The 23,793-nt window shown below is 43.9% G+C and overlaps 1 protein-coding gene across 2 annotated transcripts; it reads right to left on the bottom strand.

Annotated features, from left to right (window-relative positions):
• LOC129855130 (myosin light chain kinase, smooth muscle-like) lies at positions 1 to 22,032 on the bottom strand. Of its 2 annotated transcripts, XM_055922490.1 has the most exons (15): positions 21,896 to 22,032; positions 21,215 to 21,402; positions 16,587 to 16,622; positions 16,226 to 16,356; positions 15,844 to 16,000; positions 14,722 to 15,033; positions 14,423 to 14,519; positions 13,867 to 14,070; positions 13,219 to 13,436; positions 4,771 to 4,894; positions 4,225 to 4,377; positions 3,678 to 3,807; positions 3,283 to 3,364; positions 2,991 to 3,131; positions 1 to 2,495 (listed from the first exon to the last, which is right to left on the bottom strand). In XM_055922490.1, exons 2-15 carry the CDS (start codon positions 21,375 to 21,377, stop codon positions 2,296 to 2,298), a joined length of 2,148 nt encoding a protein of 715 aa, XP_055778465.1. In that variant the 5' UTR covers positions 21,378 to 21,402; positions 21,896 to 22,032; the 3' UTR covers positions 1 to 2,295. The 2 variants fall into 2 exon arrangements, with proteins under 2 accessions (XP_055778465.1, XP_055778456.1); XM_055922481.1 differs by lacking the exon at positions 21,896 to 22,032 and having other exon boundaries at positions 21,215 to 21,667.
• Positions 22,033 to 23,793: the final 1,761 nt, after the last annotated feature.

The raw sequence follows: 23,793 nt of genomic DNA, 5'->3' as shown, positions 1-23,793 counted from the left end.
GGTAAGCCACTCCAGTATAGATTTGGCCTTACGTTTTAGATTATTACTGCTGAAAGGTGAATTAATCTCCCAGTGTATGGTGGAAAGCAGACTGAACCAGGTTTTATTCTAGAATTTTGCCTGCTTAGCCCCATTCAGTTTCTTTTTTATTCTGAAAAACTCCCCAGTTTAATTATTACAAGCATACCCATAACATGATGCAGCCAACACAATGCTTGAAAATATGGGAAGTGGTACTCATATGTTGGGCAAATCCAATACTACTAACACTTTCTATTCAGGACAAAAAGTGAATTGCATTGCCGTGTTTTTTTGTTGCAGTATTACTTTAGTAACTTGTTGAATGTTTTTGAATATTTTTATTCTGTACAGCCTTTCTTTTTTTTTTTCATTGTCAATAAGGTTAGTATTTCGGAGTAACTACAATGTTGTTGATCCATCCTCAGTTTATCTTATCGCAGCCATTATTTTATAACTGTTTTTAAACTATTGGCCTCGTGGTGAAATCCCTGAGTGGTTTCCTTCCTCTCCGGCAACTTAGTTAGGAAGGACACCTGTATCTTTGTAGTGACTGGGTGTATTGATACACCATCCAAAGGGATATTCAATGTCTGCTTTTCTTTTTAACCCATCTACCGATAGGTGTCATTTGCCAGGCATTGGAAAACCTTCCTGATCTTTGGTTGAATCTGTTTGAAATACACTGCTTGACTGAGGAACCGTACAAAGATACGGTAGTCATTCAAAAATCATGTTAAACACTATAATTGCACACAGTGAGAGTCCATAAAACTTGTGACTTGTTAAACAAAGTTTTATTCCTGAACTTATTTAGGCTTGCTATAACGAAGGGTTTAATACTTAAGACATTTCAGCTTTTCATTCATTTGTTAACATTTATAAAAACATAATTCCACTAACATTATGGGGTATTTTGAAAGAAATAAACATTCAATACATTTTAAATTCGTGCTGTATCAAAATGTGGGAAAAGTCAAGGGGTTTGGTTTAGCATTGTACTTTGCTGGTATTGAAAGTTAGTGTATCAAATGAAGTGTCAGAACTGAATCAAAGTGAATGGAAAGTGGTGCGTTTTGAACTTTCTACACCCTCCTTGTGCTTCTAGCTGCGAGAGGCACCATTGAGGAACAGTTTACTGTCTGGAAGTCATGACAAAAGTCAACATGCAATAGTGAATTTACCCATCCTTGTGCACTTGTCATTTCTTAGTTTGCCCTTGCTATACATTTAGCCTTACTGTTACATTTTTAGACCTCAGTTCAGCCCATTGTGTATTCTATTGTTTTTGAGCCACCCTTGACATCCATGGACATTTTAACAATGACCGTATTGCAAGTCTAAAGTGGCCTTCTCATCTCTCCTACATCTTGCAATGACCGGAAGTCATAGGAGATGGGAAAGAAACATGACCGACCGTGCTTCTACACCTGCATTGCTTGCTGTTTGGGGTTTTAGGCTGGGTTTCTGTACAGCACTTTGAGTACAGCACTCTAGATCAGCTGATGTACGAAGGGCTATATAAATAAATTTGATTTTATATGAGTGGTCAATCTATCCCAGGGTCAAAAAACTGAAAAAGCAACAACAAAGAAATGGCATGTAAACAGGTACTCTCTGTACAGTGTCCTAATGAACACCCTTGAATTTGCTTTCACTGGTTCAGTTCTTCCACCTCAGAGCAGTTCACAACAATTCTACATTTTAGACCAAGGTCACCTTCTAGATTGCGTTGTAGTTCAATTGCTAATTAAACTATATTTTGCAGTAGCTTGGTAGTAGTTAAGCTAAATTAAAATCTTGATAGTGGTTTCAGCAGTTAATTACTTTTTTTTGCCATTTAGCTAACTACTACACACTTTATTTTGCTAAAATATGGGTGAAGTAGGCAATTTCCTTTTCGACATCAGACCTGTCCAATTCTCACTTGACACATTGTGTAATTTGTCCTATTAAGCACAAAAACATTCTATTAACACGAGTGATCGGTTCTTGAAATTTGTAGCGTAACTTCTTCCAGTGTGAAGTAATTGATAGTTTGGTAAACTATCTTTTCAGAGTAGCTTCCCCAACATTGATTGTAGGCTACATCCCGATTCCGCACCCTTCTCCCAAAGTGTGCACTTCCACACTTCCCGTTATGGATTCAAAACATTGGATTGGTGTTATCATCGGCTACTAGGGAGTTTCCGCCATTGTTAAATCCATAACGTAAAGTGCACACTTTGGAGAAATAGGTGGAGATTAGAGATCCAGATGTTGTTTTGTGTTTTCAGGCTACAGTTCCACGGTAAGTTTGGCCGAGCACAGCGCCTCCCCTAGGTCGTTGGTGGCTCTGCACTTGTAAACCCCAGAGTCGGCAGGTCCCAGGTCAGTCAGGACCAGCTCACACATGCCGTCGTACTCCACGGTGACCCGCGACGACGACTCCACAGGCTCCTCATCCTTAAACCACACCACCTCCGGCTCCGGATAGCCTGTGACGGGGAGAGACCAGGGTTAAAATTACGAGTGAAAGGGCGAGAAGGGTTGAAATGTTAAGCAACAGGGCGAGACAATTTTTCAAAGGGCAAGTGACGGGGATAGGGTTAAAATGGTGAGTGACGGGTTCGAAATGACGAGCGACGGAATACTAAGGTTACAATAACAAGCAACTTGAGACCATGGTTAAAAGTAAACTTTAGAAGTTTACAAGGGTCACCCTGAGCACACCCTGGCGACAGTGCTCTCATTGATCGTGTGTAGCAAATGGGTTTTGAGGTCAAATCTAATTGAAGTCGCTCAAATTGGAATGATTTGAATTTAAAATTCCAAATGGAAACACTTTTGAAAATAGCTTCTCCTTTTCCATTGATTGAGAAGTCATTGGAAATGAATTTTTTTTTCAATTATTGAATGTTTACTTCCTGAATTGACTTCAATTTGAATTGGTCCCAACCACTGCTCTTGATTAAGCTTCCAACCAAACGTACCCTGGACACGGCAGGCCAGGCGGGCGGTAGATCCACGCGGCTGGCTGGTGTCCCTTAGGACCTGCTGGAAGCGGGGTTCGCTCTGCAGCTCCTGATCCAGGGTTTGAATGGCCTGCTCTGCTGCCGGGCTCCAGCTAGCCTCTGGGTGGGGGGAGTAGAGAGGGAAAATAATACTGTCATCTCGAACAAAGGTTAATAAACAGGAGCGTACCACTTTTCAGAAGTTGATTTAACATTAAAAAGGCAAAACACTGACATTGAGCCCTGGATGGTCAATGGATATGTCTCTTACCCTCCCCAGGGCTGCCAGGAGAGTCAGATCCGTTGGTAAGGTTTGCCATCCTCTGCAGTGCCAGGACAGCCTTGCCTGTTTTCTATAGTTATGGAGAGGGATATAAAACACCACATACATCACTGAGAACCAGGCATCTGCCATTTGAATCAATGAGATGCTATTAACGGACCCCTTGTTGGTTCATTCACTGAGTTCGCCTGCTGGCCCAGTCTGTGCTTTAGCTCACTCCTCTCTGTTCATAGTCGTGCCAAAGATGTTTGTATGGCTGGACATGATAACAATTGAAGAGTTGGCTTTAGCACATACCATATGGGGCCAGGGATGTGTTCATTAGGACAGAAAATGTTTGAAATGGAATGTGATGTAGAATTAATTTGTGTAAGGTAATATACCTTCCATCTGCGCTTGGCCAAGAAACGTCGAATCTTGTCCTTCTTGAGGACCTTGGTGGGCCGGCGGACCAGAAGGGTAAAAGAGGCCATCCAGGGGTGGGCCAGGGCCTCGTCACACAACAGCCTACACCTGAAGACGGGGTCAGGGTTTGGGGAGGGGCAAGAGCACACCATTATAACATTTCTTGCTTGGTTTCACACTCAGTTGCAAGCACAACACAGAATAACCTGCTCCAACTCCAGTAGTATATTGTTAGCCATTTCTTTGGATTTATACTCCACTATATTTACTAAATAGAGGTGACTATCTGTGACTTCACCACACGCCGCAGGTCTCCACACATAATTTGGGTGCATGTCAGAGGTCGTAACTAAGCAAGTGTCAGTAACGTTTCGCTAAGGAGAATATTTTGGTGGAGTTTAAATCTAGCCTGACAGACTAAACATGCAGGCACGCATGTACACGTGTCCCAAGTGCAGAAGACAATATGGATGCCAGCAAGCAGCCATCCAGTCAACCAACATCTTGACAGTAGGACACACAAACCTTGTGTCCTTCTTGAGCAGAGAGGTGATGAAGTCTTTAGCCTGGTCCGAGATGTCCTCGAAGCTTTCCTGGTCAAACTCATAGCAGGCGGCCGTCACCAGGCTCAGGGTCTCTGCGTCACTGTTACCTTGGAAGGGCAACTCACCGCTCAGTCTGGGAGGCAGCAGAGAAGCAGGGTCACATTGCCCATTGTTTGTGTTTATTGAACCATTCGACAGTTTCTATGGGGCACTGTTATATTTTTATAGCCAGCAGATGGAAGTAAAGGCAAGCTTTACACCCATTGCCACAAGATAACTTACGCTTGACCATGTTCAATGAGGCACAATGTTGCAAACTGTCTGAAATAAATATATGGTGTACAACAGCCATGTATGTCTCTGTGACATGTAGAGTCAGAAAAAAACTGCTCTATTCATGGTATTTCTATCTGAAACATTTAGCATGTTGCAACCCAGACATTCTTTTTCTACAGTGCACCCTACTGAACACCGGACCCTGGTGTACTTGAATAGAAGCAAGTCGGTGGGCCTGTTCATAACTCACAAGATGAAACAGATGACTCCGATGCTCCACATGTCAGTGGCCAACCCCACCGGCTCGTAGCTGATCACCTCAGGGGCCACAAAATCAGGCGTCCCATGCATCACCATCAGTGGAGTACCAGGCTCTGTATTGGAGAGGAAAACAGTTGAAAAGCATGCCGGTCAAGGTTATTACATTGATACCGGCCACATTCCAGGTTCTCTTTATTGCAGTCTCAGGAGACTGCTGTGTGTTAATGTGGTATTGTGAGATCTGGTCAGTTGCGCAGCAAGCCTGTAATAAAAATGACCTGTAACGTGCCCATTGTGTTCAAGATTTTTCATCCATCTCTGTACAGAGCGGATCAAATCACAATGGAACAAACTCGAAGTGAATTTCACATCTAAATACAGTATACTTTACAGTAACACAATAAAATACATAGACAATAATACATAAAAGGATTGCAGCAAAGTTTTAAGAGTTATGCTATCCAAATGCCAGCAGCATACCACCCTGCATACCACTACTGGCTTGCTTCTGAAGCTAAGCAGGGTTGGTCCTGGTCAGTCCCTGGATGGGAGACCAGATGCTGCTGGAAGTGGTGTTGGAGGGCCAGTAGGAGGCACTCTTTCCTCTGGTCTAAAAAATACCCCAATGCCCCAGGGCAGTGATTGGGGACACTGCGCTGTGTAGGGTGCCGTCTTTCGGATGGGACGTTAAACGGGTGTCCTGACTCTCTGAGGTCATTAAAGATCCCATGGCACTTATCGTAAGAGTAGGGGTGTTAACCCCGGTGTCCTGGCTAAATTCCCAATCTGGCCCTCAAACCATCATGGTCACCTAATAATCCCCAGTTTACAATTGGCTCATTCATCCCCCTCCTCTCCCCTGTAACTATTCCCCAGGTCGTTGCTGCAAATGAGAACGTGTTCTCAGTCAACTTACCTGGTAAAATAACGGTAAATAAATGTCCAATAGTCAAATACAAAAATAGAAATGGGTAGTGGATATCAGAATGGAACAACGAAAAAGGGTAGTTGGTACTGGATAGCAGGTAGTGTAGGGTCCATGCATGCATCTGCTGACAAGCGATGCTAGCCAGTGCAGCTGCAGGATATGTGGACTACCCTTTCCTGTTTACTAACCTCTGTCCCCCTGCTGATAGTGTGTGCCCAGCAGAGTATGTGAGCGAGGAGCGGAGCGGGCCCAATTTGACTGGAGCGTGGAGCGAGATGACCAAAGGCTGGTGCATAGGCCTTCTTTCCCTCTCCAGTAGCCTCACTTCACAACTGAGCTCAGGGCATGCCCGCCCCAGCATGCATTTGTAGTCTACTTGTGTGCTGCTAATAGCCGCTTGCTTTAGCTACTGTCATGGAGTTTCATAAAGAAATGGATAAAAACACACAGATGCAAAATCAAGGTGACTTACAAAAATGAGGACCAAGAGCAAGAGAGTGAGTGCGGTGCGGGTCTGTGCCCAAACAGTTCGAGCTTCTACTTTTAAACATCCACCTTTCCAGAAATAAGTCTCTCACTGTTGCTGCTTGTTATAGACCCCCCTCAGCCCCCAGCTGTGCCCTGAACACCTTATGTGAATTGATTTCCCCCCATCTATCTACTGTTATGTAACCTAAACTGGGATGTGCTTAACACCCCAAACGTCTTACAATCTAAGATAGATGCCTTCAATCTCACACAAATTATCAAGGAACCTACCAGGTGCAACCCTAAATCCGTAAACATGGGCACCCTCATAGATATCATCCTGACCAACTTGCCCTCTAAATTCACCTCTGCTGTCTTCAACCAGGATCTCAGAGATCACTGCCTCATTGCCTGCGTCCGTAATGGGTCCGCGGTCAAACGGCCACCCCTCATCACTGTCAACCGCTCCCTAAAATACTTCAACGAGCATGCCTTTCTAATCGACTGACCTGGCCCGGGTATCCTGGAAGGATATTGACATCACCCTGTCAGTACAGGATGCCTGGTCGTTCTTTAAAAGTGCTTTCCTCTCCATCTTAAATAAGCATGCCCCATTAAAAAAAGAAAAAAAAAAGAAGAACAGATATAGCCCCTGGTTCACTCCTGACCTGACTGCTCCTGACCAGCACAAAAACATCCTGTGGCGTACTGCATTAGCATCGAATAGCCCCCTCAATATGCAACTTTTCAGGGAAGTCAGGAACCAATATACACAGTCAGTATGGAAAGCAAAGGCTAACAATTTCAAACAGAAATTTGCATCCTGTAGCACTAATTCCACAAAGTTTTGGGACACTGTAAAGTCCATGGAGAATAAGAACATCCCCTCCCAGCTGCCCACTGCACTGAGGCTAGGAAACACTGTCACCACCGATAAATCTACGATAATCGAGAATTTCAATAAGCATTTTTCAACGCCCGGCCACCCCTGGCTACCCCTACCCCAGCCAACAGCTCTGCACCCCCTGCAGCAACTTGCTCAAGCCCCCCCCCCCCCCACCCCCCCCCCCTCGCTTCTCCAACCAAATCCAGATAGCTGATGTTCTGAAAGAGCTGCAAAATCTGGACCCCTACAAATCAGCTGGGCTAGACAATCTGGACCCTCTCTTTCTAAAAATGTCCGCCGCAATTTTTGCAACCCCTATTACTAGCCTGTTCAACCTCTCTTTCGTATCGTCTGAGATCCCTAAAGATTGGAAAGCTGCCGCGGTCATCCCCCTCTTCAAAGGGGGAGACACTCTAGACCCAAACTGTTACACACCTATATCCATCCTGCCCGGCCTTTCTAAAGTCTTCGAAAGCCAAGTTTAGAAACAGATCACCGACCATTTAGAATCCCACAGTACCTTCTCCGCTATGCAATCTCGTTTCCGAGCTGGTCATGGGTGCACATCAGCCACGCTCAAGGTCCTAAAATATATAGCCGCCATCGATAAAAGACATTACTGTGTAGCCGTCTTCATCAACCTGGCCAAGGCTTTCGACTCTGTCAGTCACCGCATTCTTATCGGCAGACTCAATAGCCTTGGTTTCTCAAATGACTGCCTCACCTGGTTCACCAACTACTTCTCAGAGTTCAGTGTTTCAAATCGGAGTGCCTGTTGTCCGGATCTCTGGCAGTCTCTATGGGGGTGCCACAGTGTTCAATTCTCGGGTCGACTCTTTTCTCTGTATACTTCAATGATGTCCCTCTTGCTGCTGGTGATTCTCTGATCCACCTCTACGCAGACGACACCATTCTGTATACATCTGGCCCTTCTTTGGACACTGTGCTAACAAACCTCCAAACGAGCTTCAATGCCATACAACACTCCTTCCGCGGCCTCCAACTTCTCTTAAATGCTAGTAAAACTAAATGCATGCTCTTCAACCGATCTCTGCCTGCACCCGCCCGCCCGACTAGCATCACTACTTTGGACGGTTCTGTCTTAGAATATGTGGACAACTACAAATACCTACAGTTGCAGTCGGAAGTTTACATACACTTAGGTTGGAGTCATTAAAACAAATTTTTCAACCACTCCACAAATTTCTTGTCCTAACCGACTTGCCAAAACTATAGTTTGTTAACATCTACTTTGTACATGACACAAGTCATTTTTCCAACAATTGTTTACAGACAAATTATTTCACTTATAAATGTATCACAATTCCAGTGGGTCAGAAGTTTACATACACTAAGTTGACTGTGCCTTTAAACAGCTTGGAAAATTCCAGAAAATGATGTCATGGCTTTAGAAGCTTCTGATAGGCTAATTGACATCATTTGAGTCAGTTGGAGGTGTACCTGTGGATGTATTTCAAGGCCTACCTTCAAACTCAGTGCCTCTTTGCTTGACATCATGGGAAACTCAAAAGATATCAGCCAAGACCTCAGAAAACAAATGTAGACCTCCACAAGTCTGGTTCATCCCTGGGAGCAATTTCCAAACACCTGAAGGTACCACGTTCATCTGTACAAACAATAGTACGCAAGTATAAACACCATGGAACCACGCAGCCGTCATACCGCTCAGGAAGGAGACGTCTTCTGTCTCCTAGAGATGAACGTACTTTGGTGCGAAAATTGCAAATCAATCCCAGAACAACAGCAAAGGACCTTGTGAAGATGCTGGAGGAAACAGGTACAAGACTGTACAAGACTGTCTATATCCACAGTAAAACGAGTCCTATATCGACATAACCTGAAAGGCCGCTCAGCAAGGAAGAAGCCACTGCTCCAAAACCTCCATAAAAAGCCAGACTACGGTTTGCAACTGCACATGGGGACAAAGATCGTACTTTTGGAGAAATGTCCTCTGGTCTGATGAAACAAAAATAGAACTGTTTGGCCATAATGACTATTGTTATGTTTGGAGGAAAAAGGAGGAGGCTTGCAAGCTGAAGAACACCATTCCAACTGTGAAGCATTTTTATTTTATTTATTATTATTTATTTTTTTTACCGTTATTTTACCAGGTAAGTTGACTGAGAACACGTTCTCATTTGCAGCAACGACCTGGGGAATAGTTACAGGGGAGAGGAGGGGGATGAATGAGCCAATTGTAAACTGGGGATTATTAGGTGACCATGATGGTTTGAGGGCCAGATTGGGAATTTAGCCAGGACACCGGGGTTAACACCCCTACTCTTACGATAAGTGCCATGGGATCTTTAATGACCTCAGAGAGTCAGGACACCCGTTTAACGTCCCATCTGAAAGACGGCACCCTACACACAGGGCAGTGTCCCCAATCACTGCCCTGGGGCATTGGGATATTTTATTAGACCAGAGGAAAGAGTGCCTCCTACTGGCCCTCCAATACCACTTCCAGCAGCAGCTGGTCTCCCATCCAGGGACTGACCAGGACCAACCCTGCTTAGCTTCAGAAGCAAGCCAGCAGTGGTATGCAGGGTGGTATGGCAGCATCATGTTGTGGGGGTGCTTTGCTGCAGGAGGGACTGGTGCACTTCACAAAATAGATGGCATCATGAGCTTGGAAAATGATGTGGATATATTGAATCAACATCTCAAGACATCAGTCAGGAAGTTAAAGCTCAGTCGCAAATGGGTCTTCCAAATGGACAATGACCCCAAGCATACTTCCAAAGTTGTGGCATAATGGCTTAAGGACAACAAAGTCAAGGTATTGGAGTGGCCATCACAAAGCCCTGACCTCAATCCCATAGAAAATGTGTGGGCAGAACTGAAAAAGCGTGTGCGAGCAAGGAGGCCTACAAACCTAACTCAGTTACACCAGCTCTGTCAGGAGGAATGGGCCAAAATTCAACTAACTTATTGTGGGAAGCTTGTGGAAGGCTACCCAACACGTTTGACCCAAGTTAAACAATTTAAAGGCAATGCTATCAAATACTAATTGAGTGTATGTTAAGTTCTGACCCACTGGGAATTTGATGAAAGAAATAAAAGCTGAAATAAATCATTCTCTCTGCTATTATTCGGACATTTCACATTCTTAAAATAAAGTGGTGATCCTAACTGACCTAAGACAGGACATTTTTACTAGGATTAAATGTCAGTGCCGAAGTGGTGTGCAAGCACCGTTCCATGAGCGAGGATAAGGATTTCCAACCGCTCAACTCTGCTCACATGCTCTGGTGCCGAGTGGAGGCTGATGGAAGGAGCTATAGAAGGACGGGCTCATTGAATGGAATAAATGGAGTGCATCGAACACAAACTTATGGAAACCACATTTTACGCATTTCCATTCATTCCATTCCAGCCATTACAATGAGTCTGTCATATAGCTCCTCCCACCAGCCTCCTCTGCGCGTGTCCATTTCATGGGCAAGCTGTTGTCAAAAAATTGCTGTCCAGCTATTTTACAAATCTAGATACAGTACATTCGGAAAGCATTCAGACCCCTTCACTTTTTCCACATTTTGTTACATTACAGCCTTGTTCTATCATGGTTTAAATGAAACAATTGTTCCTCAATCCACACACAATACCCCATAATGAAAACAGAGTGAGAGCAAACTGAAAACAGGTTTTGGGGAATGTTTGCAAATTTATTACAAATAAAAACAGAAAAACTTCATTTACATAAGTACTCAGACCCTTTGCTATGAGTCTCAAAATTGAGCTCAGGTGCATCCTGTATCCATTGATCATCCTTGAGCTGTTTCTACAAATCTATCTGTGGTAAATTTAATTGATTGGACATGATTTGGAGAGGCACACACCTGTCTATGTAAAGGTCCCACAGTTGACAGTGCGTGTCAGAGCAAAAACCAAGTCACGAGGTCGAAGGAATTGACCATAGAGCTCCGAGACAGGATTGTGTCGAGGCACAGATCTGGGGAAGGGTACCAAACAATGTCTGCAACATTGACGGTCCCCAAGAACACAGTGGTCTCCATTCTTAAATTGAATAAGTTTAGAACCACCGAGACTCTTCTATGTGCAGTTTCCTTCCTCTCTGGCAACTGAGTTAGGAAGGATGCCTGTATGTTTGTAGTGACTGGGTGTATTGACACACCATCCAAAGTGTAATTAATAACTTCATCATGCTCAATGTCATATTTTGTATTTTTTACCCATCTACCAATATGTGCCCTTCTTTGCAAGGCATTGGAAAACCTGGTTAAATCTGTGGTTGAAATGCACTGCTCGACTGAGGGACCAAATTTTTACTCCTGCACTTACTTAGGCTTGCCATTAGAAAGGGGTTGAATACTTATTGACTCAAGACATTTCAGCTTTTCATTTTTAATGACACTGAACAAATATAAATGCAACATGGAACAATTTTAAAGATTTTACTGAGTTACAGTTCATATAAGGAAATCAGTCAATTGAAATACATTTATTAGGCCCTAATCTATGGATTTCACATGACTGGGAATATAGATATGCATCTGATGGTCACAGATATGTTAAAAATGTAGGGGCGTCAGTATCTGGTGTGGCCTGTGGAATGTTGTCCCACTCCTCTTCAATGGCTGTGTGAAGTTGCTGGATATTGGCGCGAACTGGAACACGCTGTCGTACATGTTGATCCAGAGCATCCCAAACATGCTCAATTGGTGACATGTCTGGTAAGTATGCAGGCCATGGAAGAACTATGACATTTTCAGCATGCGACAGATCTTTGCGACATGGGGCTGTGCATTGCTGAAACATGAGGTGATGGATGAAGGGCACGACAATTGGCCTCAGGATCTCGTCACGGTATCTCTTTGCATTCCAATTGACATTTATAAAATGTAATTGCGTTCGTTGTCTGTAGTTTATGCCTGCCCATGCCATAACCCCACCATGGGGCACTCTTTTCACAATGTTGACATCAGCAAACCGCTCGCCCACACGTCTGTCATCTGCCCGGTACAGTTGAAAGAGCACACTTCTCCAGCGTGCCAGTGGACATTGAAGGTGAGCATTTGCCCATTCAAGTCAGTTACAATGCCGAACTGCAGTCAGGTCAAGACCCTAGTGAGGACGACGAGCACGCAGATGAGCTTCCCTGAGGCTATTTCTGACAGCTTGTGCAGAAATTCTTCAGTTGTGCAAACCCCAAGTTTCATCAGCTGTCCGGGTGGCTGGTCTCAGATGATCCCGCTGATGAAGAAGCCGGATGTGGAGTTCCTGGGCTGGTATGGTTACATGTGGTCTGCGGTTATGAGGTCGGTTAGACGTACTGCCAAATTCTCTAAAACAACGTTGGAAGCGGCTTATGGTAGAGAAACAAACATTCAATTCTCTGGCAACATCTCTAGTGGGCATTCCTTCAGTTAGCATGCCAGTTGAACGCTCCCTCAAATCTTGATACATCTGTGGCATTGTGTTGTGTGGCAAAACTGCACATTTTAGAGTGACCTTTTATTGTCCTCACTGCAAGGTGCACCTGTGTAATGATTAAGTTGTTTAACCATTTCGTGATATGCCACACCTGTCAGGTGGGTGGAATATCTTGGCAAAGGAGAAATGCTCACTAACAGGGACGTTAACAAATTGTGCACAAAAAAAGAAATACGCTTTTTGTGCATATGGAACCTTTCTGGGAAGTTTTATTTCAGCTCATGAAACATGGGACCAACACTGTACATGTGATGTTTATATTTTGGTTTAGTGTCATTTTTTAAAACATAATTCCACTTTGACATTATGGGGTATTGTATGTAGGCCAGTGACAAAAAACACCATGTAATCCATTTTAAATTCAGACGGTAAGACAACAAAATATGGAAAAAGTCAAGGGGTGTGATACTTCCTGAAGGCACTGTAGGTCTGTTCTGCGCAATATTTATTTTGACCTGATTCTGAACCTTTTACAACGTTGTGCCCACAACATTGTGCCCTACTGCACATGGCCCTTGTATCTGCAGGACACTATGAAGACCCTTTTTACACTACTGGGTTGAGCTCAGCCAAGCTGTACTGTGCAAACAAAATATCTGAGCCAGGAAAGTAGCAAAATAATGTTCGGGTCAGCACGATAGTTTGAAAACACTATTAGTCTCTACTCCAAACACACTCACCCAGCTTGGCTGCCAGGCCAAAGTCGATGATCTTAATCCGCGTGCCCGTGGTGTCCACACACACAATGTTTTCTGGCTTGAGGTCCAAGTGGACAATGTTCTGCCGGTGGATGTACTGCATGCCCTCCAGGAGCTGTTGCATGTAGCGTGCGCTGGTAGGCTCCGTGTGCTCAAAGTTGTCGTCCACGATGCGCTCAAACAGTTCCCCGCCGGCAATGCTAGAGATATAGAAGGTATAAGGAAGACCAAGGTCCTCATGTCAAACCAATCCATAGATCCTGTAGCTCTAGAGGATTGCATAGGCCTCAATGATACAAGCCCGTTATTAGACTGATCCCTTGCATATGCACGTTCAATGTAAACAATGTAGATCTCTCAACAGCCGTGCAGCCTGGTCCCAGATCGGTTTGTGTGGTTTTGCCAAGTCCAATCTTGGCAATGACAACAACCATAGGAGATCTAGGTACCAGGCTACAAGCAGTGGCCCTCAATCCTATCTCCAGGAAAGTGCAGAAGAGAAGAAAAACACACTATAAACATGCACACATATTGACATGCACACATTATATTGGAATGTAAACTCAGTAAAGACATCAATGTAATTGTACTCCTAGAATAATCTTAATGACTGGAACTGGCTGTGCTTACTACTCCATCACCATGATGATTTCGGAGCGGGTGTCATAGGCCCCGAGGCACTGCACCAGCTTGGGGTGGTGGAGATAGTTCATCAGCTCGATCTCCCTGCGCGCCAAAGCCTTCGCCTTGGAGCTATGGGCCCGGTAGAACTTCCCTGCACACACCTGACCTGTCTCCTTGTGACTCAGCCTGAACACCTGGCCAAACTTCCCCCTGTTGAGGTTCCAATAGGCAGTTAGCGGGGTTGTGTTCATTAGGACACACAGTAGCAAAACGTTTTCAAGTGTCTTAAAATGTGTCGCCACAGAAAATGAAAATCGACAAGTTCATGGTCATATTCACAAGACACCAAACAGAAGAAAACTAAACAAAACTGGGAGGGAATACCTGAACTTGTCCAATGAGAACACTCATTGTCGCTTTTCGTTTGCTATGATGAGCACAAATTAATACAACCCAGATAGTACTTCAGTTTCGGACAGTTTTGTTCCGTTTCATGCCAACTGAACACAACCCAGTTCAGCAACGAGTCAATATACTGAGTGAGTGACCATCTAATGCTTACACTCCCAGCTTCTCATGCACATTGTAATGATCCTTGACTTTGTGCGTGGTGTCAATGGTGACAGTCACATACGATTGGGATTCCTCTTTTGTCTCTCCTTAAAAAGCACAGAATCAAGATTAGTCAACAAGAACTACTGTACAGTATATGTGTAGTTGAATTCAACAGAATGTAGATACGAGACATTAAAAGGAAAAACCAATAGACAGAGACAACCAATCAGATCAACAACTGTTTTAAGATCTAAACTTGTAGTAATCATCGAAGTCACTGTTTGGTGAAAATCAATATCCACCAACCTCTGGTGTCCATCTTGACACAGTCCGACACCTCACTCGGCTCACTGACACCTGCCAAATTGTAGGCCCGAACGCGAAAGCGGTACTCCCCCAGGGGCTCCAGGACCGAGCGGATCCGGTATGAGGTGTTCTTGCAACGGGTCGTCACCTCAGTCCAGTCCTCAGGCTTCTCAGTGCCTTCTCGTCTCACCTCCACCGCGTAGCCTGTGACGGCAGTGCCCCCGTCGTAGCTGGGCCCCGACCATGACAGGACCAGGGAGCAGGAGGAGAGCTGGGAGACCATGGGACTAGATGCCGGAGGGTGAGGCCGGTCTGAGAAGACAGGGAGACAAACACAGAGCCTGTGAGATTACATTTGCTTCCTTTTGAAAGCACTGATCTGACATGCCTGGTGTGGTGGATTTGGATTCCTAAGGAAGGATGCCATTTGAAAGCATTGGAACAGGATCCAAGGTAGATGTGGTATAGAATTGGAACAGGGCCCAAATTAGATGTGGTTTCCTAATACTTTACTTAACTCATTAGTTCAGTCATGTTAGAGCAGTGATGATACCTCAATGTAGGAAAGAAGGCAGGAAGCCATTTAAAACTATTGGAAGAGGGCCCATGGTCAACTTTAGATGGAAGCAATTGAGCTCCGAGAGACCAAATGCATAACTCTTTTGACGTAGTCGAGGTCAGCAGCTGTGAACTTTTCCTGCTTCACCCTGAACAAGACTGGTCAAGATGAAGACACATTCCCCGAACTGTAGGGTTCGTTGACATTGAGTTTACTAGCAGGACTATTCTTGGAATTGTTACGTGCGAGTAACCATCTCGTCTTGCTCTGTGGCTCTCCAGGAGCAGAATCGAGGCTCATTGGTATTATGTTGTGGTCATGCAATCTATCAGCAATAATTGTCAATTGGGATAAGGCAGGATCGCATTCATTAGTGTACACTGTAGCAAAATGTTTTGCAACAAAAAACTAAAACAGAGAGGGACAGAGAGTGACTAGCTGGATTTCAGCAAGTCCCTCTCTGTTTCAGTACATTTTCTTTCATTTGGTGCCTAGTGAATATGATCCTAGTTTATTGAACGGTTGAAACTTTAGTGATCATGAACACGCCCCAGGATACTCACCGATAACATTGAGGGTGACTGTGTGCTGAGCCAAGCCCCTGCGATTCCGCACCAATATAGTGTATGTACCCGCATCGTCCGGACAAGCCTGAGATATCTCCACACTGCTGTCAGTGTCACTGCTCTCTACACGAGTCCTCGGCCTGCCTGCAACCACCTGCATAGAGGGAGAAGAGACAGAATAAACCTATTCTTGGACTAAAATGTACTTGAGATTGGTGTCCAGGACTAGACTTAATCCGGTAAACTGGTCCCAGATGTTTTGAGAAGTAAAACATTTAACTTAATCTGTGAAAAGTTGTACATTTATTTAAAGTATCAACAATAGATATGATAAAGCCATACAGCCTTATTTCTGACCCCAAGCCAATTCAACCCAGACCTGCTCTCTGTTGTAGATCCAGCAGGAAGCCACAGGAACACTGCAGCTCCTGAAGGCACAGTGGAGTCTGGCCTGCCCTCCCACCCGCACCTCCAGCTGCTCTTGGGGGTCAAGAAACTCCAGCAGGGGACCTGGAAGAGGCAGAGACAACGAGTGGTTAACATCACATCACTGAGCTCAACTCTTTTTGCAAAGCATGCAAACTGCCGGTTTGAAGCATATTTCAAGTTGGGTAAAGTTTGACTTGCTCTTGGTACTTTAAGTGTTCAATGAAACACATGCGAATAGGAGGGCCTTTGTCTTGATACTTGTTATTCTAAATCTGAGTGGAGGACAAGCAGTTGTTAATGGACCAACTCACCCTTTTCAGTGGAGACTCGTTTTTTTGAGGTGATATCTGAAAAGAAAAGTGTCACATTACATAGGTGATTGACTATGGGAAGATAGCAATTCATATTATAACTTTTTTTATAGGGGGGGGGGGTGGAAGATCCCAATTGCCTACTTCTCGCATCCTCTCTCCTGTCTCATCGTCTCCTTCTTTGGGATTTGGTTGGCGGATCACATCCAAATTTTAGGTGCACACATCTAGGGCTGTTACGGTGACTTATTACTGTCACACCGGTGGTCATGACAGCAGTCGAATTCCACGTGACCGTTTAGTCACAGTAACTAGGCTTCACCAAGCGCTGATGCTACTGATGGTCATTAGTAGCCTACCAAACTTGCTATCTGCCTGGTACTCAGCACTCTATTGTCCCTCTCATCACTCTGACATCAATGCAAATGTAAATTGAACATCTCACTGGACACGTTGCGCAGCAATTCAATAGGCTATGCAATTGTGTGAGAAAACAGACTGAAGGGCCTCTATTAAAAAGAGGAACCCATCAGCTTTTTATAAGCTAGGCCTACTATATTTATTTCACAACTTTCCTAATATTAAGCACATTGCTTCTCTTTACAACAGGAGTATAGCCTACCTGGATGGCATGAAAATGAACCATGGGAAAAGCGTCCTCTATTCACTATTTAAGTGCATAGATGAAGTAAAAATGTTTCTCCTGCCCCTGTTTCGAGACAGGTCCATGATAATGGTCCATTCTAAATCAAAACTAATTTCACACACATATTATTTAGTATATGTAAAGACCAGATTACATCAAGAATAGTCTGATGGGTGACAATATTAGCCTCTCACTTGCGAATCAAATCAAATGTCATTTGTCACATGCGCCGAATACAACCTTACAGTGAAATGCTTACTTACAAGCCCTTAACCAACAATGCAGTTTTAAGAAGAAAAAAAAGTAAAAGTAGGTGTTCCTTTTGTCCAGGTGGGAAAAGGCAGTGTGGAGTGCAATAGAGATTGCATCATCTGTGGATCTGTTGGGGCGGTATGCAAATTGGAGTGGATCTAGAGTTTCTGGGATAATGGTGTTTATGTGAGCCGTGACCAGCCTTTCAAAGCACTTCAAGGCTACAGACGTGATTGCTACGTGTCGGTAGTCATTTAGGCAGGTTACCTTGATGTTCTTGTGCACAGGGACTATGGTGGTCTGCTCGAAACATGTTGGTATTACAGACTTGGTCAGGGACAGGTTGAAAATGTCAGTGAAGACACCTGCCAGTTGGTCAGCGCATGCTCAGAGCACACATCCTGGTAATCCGTCTGGCCCTGCGGCCTTGTGAATGTTGACCTGTTTGAAGGTCTTACATCGGCTACAGAGAGCGTGATCACACAGTCGTCTGGAACAGCTGATGCTCTCATGCATGCTTCAGTGTTGCTTGCTTCGAAGCGAGCATAGAAGTTATTTAGCTCGCCTGGTAGGCTCGTGTCACTGGGCAGCTCTGGGCAGCACTGGGCAGCTCAGCACTGTGCTTACCATTGTAGTCCATAAAAGTTTGCAAACCCTGCCATATCCGACGAGCGTCGGAGCCGGTATAGTACGATTCAATCTTAGCCCTGTATTGACGCTTTGCCTGTTTGACTGTTCGTCTGAGGGCATAGCGGGATTTCTTATAAGCGTCCAGATTAGTGTCCCGCTCCTTGAAAGCGGCAGCTCTAGCCTTTAGCTCAGTGCGGATGTTGTCTGTTTTCCATGGCTTCTGGTTGGGATATGTTGGGATATGCCAGTGACTGATGTGGTGTACGCCTCAATGCTATCGGAAGATTCCCAGAACATATTCCAGTCTGTGCTAGCAAAACAATCCTGTAGCATCTACATCATCTGACCACTTCCTTATTGAGTGAGTCACTGGTACTTCCTGCTTTAGTTTTTGCTTGTAAGCAGGAATCAGGAGGATAGAGTCATGGTCAGATTTGCCAAATGGAGAGCAAGGGAGAGCTTTGTACGCGTCTCTGTGTGTGGAGTAAAGGTGGTCTAGAGTTTTTTTCCCCTCTGGTTGCACATTTAACATGCTGGTAGAAATTAGGTCAAACAGATTTAAGTTTCCCTGCATTAAAGTCCGCGGCCACTAGGAGCGCCACCTCTGGATGAGCATTTTCTTGTTTGCTTATGGCCTTATACAGCTCGTTGAGTGCCGTCTTAGTGCTCAGCTTAAAGCACGAAACAGCGCATGCTTTTTATCCCAAATTTTTCAAATCAAAGTCACACACCCATGTAGCCTAGCCCGTAGGCCTATATTTTTTGATAAAGTTTGTATTTGTTATTTATTTTTATTTTACCTTTACCACGTCAGTTAAGAACAAATTCTTATTTTCAATGACGGCCTCGGAACAGTGGGTTAACTGCCTTGTTCAGGGGCAGAACGACAGATGTTTACCTTGTCAGCTCGGGGATTCGGGATTCGATCTTGCAACCTTTCGGTTACAAGGCCAAGTCTAACCACTAGGCTACCTGCTGGCCCGTATCACATCTAAAGTGGCTAATCAACTTCTTAAAATGAAGGACATTAATCCGTTTTACAACGGGTGTAGAGCCTAACCGCCATACATACACAACGCATGAATTTCAAGTTTGGGGAAGATCATTTTCACCATAAAAATGCACCTTTATAATAAAAGCATTATATGCATAATCACATTTGTGGTCACTTTTGAGAATGGTGTTTACCTGCAAATGGAACATTTGCGCTTATAGCCTACTGCCCTGTGTGCATTGCTGTGCTTATAATGTGAAAAAATTGCCTAATAGTTTATCAACATTTTAAGCTAAACGTTCTTATCTGTTGCCTCAGCCTCATTGCTTAGAAGGTTTTTTGATGCCAGTGATTGTATCAATTTAGGATCTATCCAGTGGCGATTTTAGCATGTCCATTTTGATGGGGCCAACTCACCCCAAAAATTGTGATGAATGCCATCAAAGCCGCTACACAACAGTAAACAATACATTAATTGCACTATCAAGGTGACAAACGGTGCCCACAAACTGTTAGGGCCTACATAAAGTCCCAACAGCAGTCTCAACACCTTACCACTGCTACACCTGGCTATCAGCTGAGCCTTGTCTGGCAGCGAAACAATTCATTCAGCCTCATTTACTGCCTTTAAAAAAACATAGCGGATATGGCTGACTTGCTTAAACAAATATGTGTTTTAATGATAATTGAGATGTACAAACTATGGCTTAAGGGGACGACGAGTGGATAAGAGGCAATCCGTAATTTTGATTAAGACATTAATGAGCGAGCTAGGACAGACATGGTCAATATAACTATTTGTTCAGCACTTTTTAAATGTACAACAACAGAATTCTGAACGTGGGCCGTTCTTACAGTATTCTCCCTGTACACCAAGTCAGAACCGTAGGATAAATAAAGGGGGCATATAAGCAGACAATGAAAGCTTTTAAAATATTTGATGATGACATTTCTCTAAAATAGGCTATAGGCTAAATGTGCACCACCAAGTCAGAACAGTAGGTGAAATTAAGAGGTGAAAATATACCTGGTATAAAGGATTTGGAGACAGGTGCAGGAATACATCATCTGGGTTTTTAATACACCCAAAATAAACACATATACTAAACACTGGGATGTACCCAAACAAAAGAGCGCGGGTAAACCTCGTAGAACGACACGGGAGGAGACCCGTAATACACAATGCACAAAAGACGCAGCACAGGCTGAGACACCGCATACTGTAGGTACTCACATGACCAATGGTCAGAACAGTAGGCTAAGTTATGAGGGGAAAAGGCACCAAATTATTAGGGTGACTAATTTGGCTACTAACGGCTTACTACACAACATACACTTAGTATTACTTTCTTAGCTGCAGTATACATATCTCCCTGGCATATTACATAATTTATGCAGCAGCATACAAGACATTTTTTTGTACAGTCGGAGCTTGTCGGAGCTTGTTTTCCCCCCCCCGAGTTCCCAGTTGTCTTGTCTTGAACTCACTGAAGTCAGAGATTTCCCAGTTCCGAGTTTCCAGTCATTTTGAACGCGGCAGAAGATTTAAATATAAGGCAGCTTTGCTGGCTTGAACCTCTGTGTTATTTATTTTACCTCAATATTTTGGCAATAGGCTCATGCATTCAACATGTAATACTTATAACTGGAAATATTAGAAAATGTTATAAGTGGTTCAGTTGTATAGATACACAAATGCCTTTGAATATGTTGATATTGTCAAATCAACAAAACAAAAAAGAGCCTTCTGGCCATACAGCAAGGTAGGATAATAACAACAAACATCCAGAACTAGTCTAGGGGCTTGCTTACCTCGAGAGTCAGGCAAACACCTCTGAATCATATGCTAATTAGGTTTCGGATGATCAGTGAGGGTCAGTTGCTTGTTCTTCAGGGCAAAGAGTTCAATCACTGAGATTCACATAGGACCAATGCCCCAAAACGTCCACATAACTACAAAATGATGACTAAAATAATTACTACCATTGCTACGATAAAGCACTATGCTATTTTTAAAGAAGGTCTGAGTCCCGTTCTTCAAGATCCAGAAATATTTGATTGATGACAACAGTAAACTATTTAAAATAGTTCAAACTGAGTCCTTACCTGTTGATATGGTTCTCTGCTTGCTGCTACCCCCCTGAGCAGTGTCCCTGTCCTCCAGCTCATTCTTGATCCCCTTCAACACACACTGAGGGGCGGCAGGCTTAAAATTCATCCGAAAAGTGGACACGAAAGTCTTCTTGGGGCTCATGCTGGCCTTGTCCATCTTTGCCAGGTGAAAATGGCCAAATCTGAAGAGGCAACCATTCAATGTTAAGCAGACACGACAAGGTTTCCAATTCGCTGTCTGTCAACGACCCCTTTTTCGCCCTCTCCTCTTATTGGCTGTCTCCTTTTATTTCTTCTTGATTTCTCTCTCGCTCACACTCTTATCTCTTTCACTTTCCATCTCTCTGCAAAGCAATGTGTCAAACTCTCATATGTTCCCTTTGGTTCACAATTCACACCTCATCTGGCATTGCTTTCACACTGGCTACAGCCACTAGCTAGCTCTCTACCTCACCACAGGAAATCACTATGTTTATCAGGTTCAATTATATGGCTGGCCAGTGGCCCGCCCCCCCCCCCCCCCCCCCCCCACCCCCACAACACAACAGACAGAGAGAGAACATACTCACACACACACACACACACTCACGAACACACACAACAAAAACAAAGAGAGATACAGAGAGATAGAGAAAGAGAGACATGGAGAGAAATGAACAGAGAGAGTTCACCTACTTGGTTATGTCCTTCACCAAACACAGTCACCAAACGCCTCTGCTAAGCACACCTAGCCAACTGTCACAATAAATCACATACACGCAGAACACACACCACAAACAAAAAACAGCCTCGTCGTTCTCCTCTGTGGCATGTTTGTTTGGCAATCTCTACGCCACTAATGACATCACAGGAATCTAGGAGAGCAAGTAGGACAGCTTTTATATTTGTCTAACCCACTGTGTCAAACCACACTACAAATAATCATCTCCAATCTAGCTGAATGAATCTTACAGTTAGGGATTTCTCACAGAGATAGAATGTTGTGGATAGAATAGGTGATATACGTTCACTTGCATATGTTCACTTGCTTTTGGAAATCCCATGCAGGCTTGCTGTTTCTGAGAGTGTCTTGTTGTGTCTGTCATTCAAGGTGTGTTCCATGGTTCCAGGGTTTACAGCAGTTTCGCCAGATTGGGCGGTTTTACAAACAACTGGGAAGTTTTACAAGCATTTGTTTTGTCATTGGGCTGGCAAAAGTGTAACTTTTTTGTGCATTGGGCAGGAAAGTGTCAATAGTATCTGGCAACGCTGGTTCACAGTTGTAGTACAGAATGTCTCTCTGCCTGCTAGCTGTGGCCATTGCTAGGCCCATCTTCTCTCATGCATATGTAAAGGACTGTGTGAAGAAGCTGACTCGCCACTCTCACCATTGGAAGACACATTTTTTACTTCCCCTTATAAATGGTTTGGAGCGTTCATATTTTATATTTAGTTTATGTGACAAAACAAGCAGGTATAGTGTAGAGAATCATTGTACAATCAAAATTGCTCTGAAATATCTTTTACATAACCAAAAATATTTTATTTTCAGCTCTTTGAAGCTGGTGTACAAAACCGAAAGTATAAGCCAAAACTAAATTAAAGAACAGGGAGCATAGAAATACTGCCCATAGAAGAGATCTAACAATTTTTAGATGTTAAATGAGAATTACAGATCTATAACACACATTTCAATGTGAATTTGGTCAGCTTGCCCGAAAACATTTTGCCACTTTAATGTTTGGTCAAGTCACATTTTGGCCATTTCAGTTTCATATTTGAATGCGGTAATTTAGGTCTACCCATTTGCAATCCTCCAAGTCCATGTGATGTGCAGGTGCAAATGGACACTCGCTACACCGATGAGAAATATATTTCACCTTTCTTTGTAGTCCCATGTATGTCATTCATGTGTAATGGGAGCGTGCGCTGGTGCGCGGCTCATTAGTAATACGCCTACATTTTTCAGCCTGTTGACCTACAGAGCTATTATGAAGCGTATATTCCTTTATTAAGTGTTCCTGTTTTGAGATTGAGCCAGGAATGTTTAAAATGTCTACTTAGCCGGGATATGTACATTTGGGTGAATAGAGCTCCATGGGGTATGGTCATCTGTATATATGTACCTGTTTCAACAGTGTTCTTTAGTTATCCTCTAGCTCATGTATGTGAGCTATGTGGAGAGGCTGTCCATAGCCTGAAGGTACTGTATACCCCAACTTGCTGTAGTTGGTTTGGCAATGCAGGCCTGATTGAGTTTTAGGTTTTGATATCAGATTATCAAAACAAATTATATGAGAGTCAGATTCATGTCAGGCCCGCTGATTAGGCAGGATTAGGCGGCCGCCTGTGGCGGCAGATTGACGAGGGCGGCCTTTCCTGAGCTAAACTGACCCAACATGCACCTCCAACAACATGTAAAACCTCACAATTCAATTTCTCTCAACCAGAGGCATAAGGGATTTTTAGTTAGGTGAGTGTTGATGCCGCCCGGTGATAAGCAGTGCCCACTTTGTAAAAGGCAGGGGCGCCTCTCCAGGGCGCTGTCAGAGAAACACATCTCTGCGGCGCTCCACCAACGTTCTGTCAAAAAC

The sequence above is a fragment of the Salvelinus fontinalis genome, chromosome 1 (assembly GCF_029448725.1).
Source record: "Salvelinus fontinalis isolate EN_2023a chromosome 1, ASM2944872v1, whole genome shotgun sequence".
NCBI lineage: Eukaryota > Metazoa > Chordata > Actinopteri > Salmoniformes > Salmonidae > Salvelinus > Salvelinus fontinalis.
This window is presented reverse-complemented; position numbering and strand designations above follow the sequence as displayed.